The 6,416-nt window shown below is 50.1% G+C and overlaps 1 protein-coding gene across 6 annotated transcripts in view; it reads left to right on the top strand.

Moving 5' to 3' along the window:
* Positions 1-6,416, top strand: part of dennd5b (DENN/MADD domain containing 5B) — a 35,791-nt gene that overhangs the window by 19,503 nt on the left and 9,872 nt on the right. For 5 of the 6 annotated variants that reach the window (XM_077006814.1, XM_077006811.1, XM_077006815.1 and 2 more), the window contains 8 exons: positions 1-257; positions 410-641; positions 1,715-1,862; positions 2,306-2,399; positions 5,095-5,226; positions 5,386-5,538; positions 5,675-5,753; positions 5,885-5,966. The exon at positions 1-257 is cut by the window's left edge and continues 295 nt beyond it. In XM_077006814.1, the coding sequence (XP_076862929.1) occupies positions 1-257; positions 410-641; positions 1,715-1,862; positions 2,306-2,399; positions 5,095-5,226; positions 5,386-5,538; positions 5,675-5,753; positions 5,885-5,966 (1,177 nt within the window). Of the gene's footprint in view, positions 258-409; positions 642-1,714; positions 1,863-2,305; positions 2,400-4,560; positions 4,672-5,094; positions 5,227-5,385; positions 5,539-5,674; positions 5,754-5,884; positions 5,967-6,416 lie in introns of all 6 variants that reach the window. The other variant, XM_077006816.1, reaches the window with a different exon arrangement.

Here is a 6,416-nt window from a genome sequence, read left to right as displayed (position 1 = left end):
GGCGCACGGGGGTGAAGGTGGCGGGCCTGGAGGCGCTGGTGGCCGGGCAGCAGACCCCGGGGGAGGAGGGCGCGGCGGGGAAGGGCGGCGTGGAGGAGGAGGAGGTGAGGAACGCCCAGCTGAACGTGCAGCTGAGGGAGGTGTTCGCCGCACGCTTCGCCACCATGTTCGCCGACTACGAGGCGTTCGTGATCCAGAACTCGCCCGACCTGGAGTCCTGGCTCACCAACCGTGAGCAGATGCACAACTTCGACAAGGTGACTGGTTTGCACATAGGAAATAGTTCAACATGTTGGCGCGTCGCTTTTTATAGAATATGTTTGGGTTAAAATGTGTTTAGCGTGGTGTGTTTGTGTAACGCAATCCCCCGTTCCCCTCTCCTCCCCTCTCCTCCCATGGCCTGCTCCAGGCCTCCTTCCTGTCCGACCAGCCGGAGCCGTACCTGCCTTTCCTGTCTCGCTTCATCGAGACCCAAATGTTCGCCACCTTCATCGACAACAAGATCATCTCCCAGTGGGAGGGGAAGGAGCCGCTGCTGCGTGTGTTTGACGGGCGGCTGCAGAAGGCCCGTCTCCACAACGTGCGAGCTCCCAGCCTGCGCTCCTCCATCTACCAGAGGTGCACCTTCCTCAAAGAGTCTGGTGAGCATCCACCCAGCGGCCCTGGGTTCACAAAACTGTTCCTGCGAGGACCGTGTGGCTAATGAAGCTGCTCTGTGTTGTGGGGTAACGTAGGGGCCACGGGTAACGGAGGGGCCATGGCCCTGTTCTGACACTTCCCGGAAACACAAATTTATTTTGTACAATTTGTCATGCAGGGAAACGCATTCCAGATAAGAAATCCCACTGCTTTTCATTAAAATGATTTCGTAGGGTGACAGTCAAGGAGGTTTGAAACACTCGAGATGGGGGGTGGGGGGTGGGTTAACAGAACAGCTCTCAGTACTGTTGAATGAGTCACACGAATGAAGCTCCTTGAAAGACTGCCAAAGGCTTAACAGAGGAGCCTGCCATTGTGGGGTGTGTGTGTGTGTGTGTGTGTGTGTGTGTGTGTGTGTCTGTGAGAGACATTTTTCAGCCCGACAGGCAGCACTGATTTTGAGCTCGTTATTGGACAGCTAAACTGGTAACATTCCCTGTTTTGCTGGCCCCAGAGCGATGTCTTTGAGAGCACACGTCACAGAAACTGATCAAACTGCCACTTGTATGCCTCATTATTAGAGGCTCTTCTGAAACATACTGCTTATTGTCATGTAAGGCCGTAAGCGTCACTGGAGCCATACATGAAGCCATATTAACTAATCAAAATTACAAATTGCACAAACACAGTGGTGTAGAGATGAAGGAGACACTGCATTACTTGTTTAGAAAGTGTGTTCAAATTGGGACATGGTGATAAGTCAGGCCTGCATCTGTCAGATTTCGTTATCACCATAAGTTACCATTTAATGTACAGAATATAGTCCTATTTTTAAAAAACAAAAATAGAGGCTTTCTTGAAATTAGGGTAGATCTTTCCTGCTATGTAATATTCGCCTTGGAATTATTCAGTGAGGTCAGTGTGCGAGTGAGGTCAGTGTGCGAGTGAGGTCAGTGTGCGAGTGAGGTCAGTGCGCGCGCGTGTGTGCGCGCGCGTGTGTGTGCGCGTGTGCGTGAGTGTGTGTGTGTGTGTGTGAGGGCTCTGTCAGACTCACCACCTCTCCTCTGGTCTCCAGCTCGGGCCACAGAGCAGCGCTATGCCAAGATCGACCACACGGCCATCCACCCCCACCTGTTGAACATGAAGATCGGCCAGGGCCGATACCAGCGGGGCTTCTTCCCCACGCTGCAGGCTGACGTCCTCGCCTCGGGGCCCCCCAACAAGTGAGCAGCCCTGCCCTCATGGCCCTCAGGCAGACGGGCGCCCCCTGCTGGCGCCTCCACGTCCTCCCCTCGCTAGCAGACGGGGAAGTTGTGCCTCGTGCTGAGGACGTGCAAGTGAACTTCCCACACTGTCCGATTATTCAAATGTCCCAGTATTTGTCCAAATGTCCCAGTATTTGTCCTCACAAGAAGAGAAAGTGAACAAACATGCAGCTTGCTTAAAAGTGAAAGTGAACATACACCAATAGACACACAAACTTTACAACTTTAGCCTCCTGTTGTTAAATATTATTTGTGCATTACTGAAGTCTGAAACTGAAATGCCCATGGTGATATGAAGTAACTACTTCAAACGAAAGCTGGCGGCCTCTGTGGTTTCCACCTGCCCGTGGAGGTGAGAGCGCCCTCTAGTGGATGAAGTTTAATCCCACCTCCTCTTGCAGCAGGTGGACCAATCGCACTTGCACAGCTCCACGCAGGAAGGACTGGCCCAGACAGCAGGCGGATCACCTGCCGCTGGACAACGACCTCAAAGAGGTACAGGCCACCGCTGACTCCGCCTCCTTTGTCCTCTGCTGTGCCACGCCCCCTCAGGGCTTCCATCAGGCATGAAAATCTGTCACCTTTCGGCGAAATTCGCCGTTTTGAAGTTGAAAAGGAAAGGGTGACCTACGTGAATCGTGTAGATCCGATGAGTTTTTTGTTTGGGGGGGCCTCGGGAGATTATATGTATTAATTATCATATTGACTTAATAAGCAAACAAAGCACTTCCCAAATCGGCAATTTCAATGACAGTGGCGAGCAGTTTCCGCCCAGAACCTTCATAGAGGCCAAATAGCGTTTCAATCATACGAACGTTCTTCATTCATGTTATTCATTTACTGCTAAGCGGGACGAGAAGCAGGACCTAGTGCTACACCGGGGACAAGGCAGAATAGTGTACATTTACCACTACATTTACCACATCGTACATTTACCACTACATTTACCACATCGTACATTTACCACTACATTTACCAGATCATACATTTACCAGATCATACATTTACCACTACATTTACCAGATCGTACATTTCCCAGTGGATTTAATTGGGTTATTAATGGTTTCAATCGTTTTCATATTTTGCGGTAAAACAAAGTTACTGCCGTTCGCTACAGCGTTGAACACTGTCAGATCTAGCCACAAGCTCTTATAGATGGATGGGCCTATTAAGTTCGCGTCAACCCCGTGTGGTTAACGGTGACATAAAATAAGAATCAAGATATTTTTTTCTAGTGTGTCTGTAGTTGTAACTGGTGAATCCAGGGACGTGTGAGGACATTCGCGCCAGGGCTGAAAAGGTTGAAGATGAAGTTGTAAACGCTTGTCGTTTGAGTCTACCCTGTGCTTTAGCCCATGTTAGAAAATAAAAACACGTGAACCTGGTATTTTTACACTCATTTTCGCTGCTGATGTATTTATTGCTTCATTAAGACGTAATGATTTTGACTGAGCCATCTGGAATGGCGAAAGCGGCCTCTCGTGTTTACGGATCTGGCTCCATACATTGAATCCACTGACATGACAGTCAAAAAAGTTTTTTTATGGATTTTACAATATTTTACGGAGCCCGTAAGGTGACATCATGTAAAAAAAAATTAATAACGCGTGGCCACGACTTATTAACGCGTGGGAACGAGATACTAATGTCGCCTTTCACACGCGGCAACAAAGTTTATTTTTTCACAGCAAAGCAACCAGGTCCCAGGGATGTTCGCGAACTGACTGCCCAAGGAAGGTAAACCTGGCTTTATATAAAGTAATACTTAATTATCTTGTTCGCACGCGTTAATTATCTCGTTCGCATGCGTTAGTAAGTCGTGGCCGCGTTATTATATTTTTTACATGATGTCACCTTACGGGCTCCGTAATATTTGGCATCACCTGTCGCTGTATCCCCATACACCAGCAGCCACCCCCCCCCGTATACCCATGACCTCACATGTCAACGCCCCCCCCCCCCCCCACATGTCAATGCCCCGTCGCCGTATCCCCATGACGTCACATGCCCCGCCCCTGGTCTTCTCACCTTTTTAACCCCTGACCCATTTTCATGCCTGTTCCATGTCACTTTGCTTTAACCTGTATTTAATTTCTCCTTTTGTCTTTTGAGTCTGAATATTTTCTTTCCTTTCCCTGTTGCTTCATCCATGCTGATGTTTTGAGTATATGTGCAGTGTGTGGATGCCTAATAACATATTTCAAAAGCTCGGTTAGGTATAGTGTAATGTGCTGATCTACAGTCATTTGGTAGAAGTCATGAATCACTATTGGCCATTTATCATACACTGCTCCAGTCACTGGATTTCTGTCATGTGCCATCAGCAGCTGAAGTTATAGCCAGTAACTGGATTTAAATTTGACCACAAAGAGGTGTGTGTGCGCGCGTGTGTGTGTGTGTGCGCGTGTGAGAGGGTGTTTTTAAAATGTAAACTCCATTAAAATTACCAAATGCTTTTGTTAGACTGGTCAGCTGTGTGTATCTTGTCATTTTTATTATTTTCTTTTAGTCTTGCGTGTCTTCTGTGTTTTATTTCTCTCTATGCGATCTCTTCTCCTTTTCTTTGTGCTGTATTGCTCCTTTTTCTTTTTCTTGTCTTTTGTCTGTGGCGTCCGTCATTTGAATGCTGTGGGGTGTGGGCTGTACCACTCCACAGCAGGTGGAGGGGTGTTTGGTCGTTCAGAACTCTATGGCTTTCTGGGAGTGGGACAAGTCACCACCCCCTCCTGTTAAACCACCCAAAAAGTCCTTCTCAGCCAGCTGTCTGGTATGTTGAGGCCCACCATTGTCTGACCAACTGAACCTTGTTTGGACTTGTCTAGATCCTTAACCAGCACCTCCAGTACACCCAACCTACCCCGACCTCAGTGTTGAAGCCAAACCAACCTCAGAGACTCCAAACACTGTGCTGTGCTGTAGCAGTCCCCAAACAGTCCTGCCATAGTGTTCAAAGCTGGCAGGCCTCTCTGGTGTGCTGTAAACCCACCTGTAACCCAGTGTCTTCAACCTTTGACCTCTCCTACAGTCCTAGTTCTACTGCAGAGAACTGAATACCTTTAGTTCCCAATTCCCACTATTACCGTCACGATGCACAAAATGTTGATTATTTACAATGATTTCACACACACACACACACACACACACACACACTGCGTGTAGGTTTAAGGCTCATGTCCGTGTCCCCGTACAGAAGTGCGTGCAGGAGACGCGTGGTCTGGGGAAGACCACCAGACAACCCAAGCTGTCTGACCTCTCGCCCGCCGTCATCGCCCAGACCAACTGCAAGTTTGTGGAGGGTCTGCTGAAGGAGTGCAGGATGAAGGTGTGTGCTCCTCATCGTCTTTACTCACCGCTGTTATGAGCAGATAATGGAGCCACACCACTGAACGTTCTACCGTTAAACTGAGCAGTGTTTGGACTCATTGGTGTTGTGTGACATCATGTAGCGTGTGTGTGTGTGTGTGTGTGTGTGTGTGTTCAGACTAAGCGTATGCTGGTGGATAAGATGGGTGGAGAGGCGGTGGAGTTGGGCCACGGTGAGGCCACCATCACTGGTCTGGAGGAGAACACGCTCATCGCCAGCATGTGTGACCTGTTGGAGAGAATCTGGAGCCACGGCCTTCAGATCAAACAGGTGGGCAGGAGCACGGACTAATAAACACACACACACACACACACACACACACACACACAGATAACACTGAATTAAATAACTTGAAACAGTCCAACTATTCACATTTTTACATAGAGTGTGTGGTGTATGTTTGCAGGGCAAGTCTGCTTTGTGGTCCCACTTAATGCACTACCAGGTCAGAGAGGAGAGGCTGGAACAACAGACAGATTCTCCAGGTACTGCCATACTTGGAATCACACACACACACACACACACACACACACACACACACACACACACACACACCGGCTTTATACCCAAACATGAACGTGCTGTGTAAACCTCCGTGGCTCTCCTCCCTTCCCAGTGTCCAACGGACCAGAGCGGCGCAAGTCTGAGTCGTCTGTGGGTCTCCCAGCACTGCACGTCTCTGTTGTGCAGGACATGAGGTGAGGGCACCAGGTTGGGCCTTCACACACCACTCACTCTCCCCCCACAACGCCCACTCTCCCCCCACGCCACTCACTCTCCCCCCACGCCGCTCACTCTCCCCCCACGCCGCCCACTCTCCCCCCACGCCGCCCACTCTCCCCCCACGCCGCTCACTCTCCCCCCACGCCGCTCACTCTCCCCCCACGCCGCTCACTCTCCCCCCACGCCGCTCACTCTCCCCCCACGCCGCTCACTCTCCCCACACCGATGCTGCTAGCACTCCCCAGTTCAACCGCGCTTTGCCCCGCTCCTGACCTGAGGACGAGACTTGGGTGAAATGAGCAACACAACATTTCCAGAGGCACAAGCTTCCCACGATGATTCAGGAGGGAAACACCACAGCAGCTGGTTTTACTGTGAACATAAAACTCTGAACCTACGTCAAATGTCGGCCCCATGTCAGCAGG

This window comes from Brachyhypopomus gauderio, chromosome 5, assembly GCF_052324685.1.
Source record: "Brachyhypopomus gauderio isolate BG-103 chromosome 5, BGAUD_0.2, whole genome shotgun sequence".
In the NCBI taxonomy this organism is placed as follows: Eukaryota; Metazoa; Chordata; class Actinopteri; order Gymnotiformes; family Hypopomidae; genus Brachyhypopomus; species Brachyhypopomus gauderio.
Note: the sequence above shows the minus strand (reverse complement) of the source record. Positions and strands in the feature narration are given on the sequence as shown.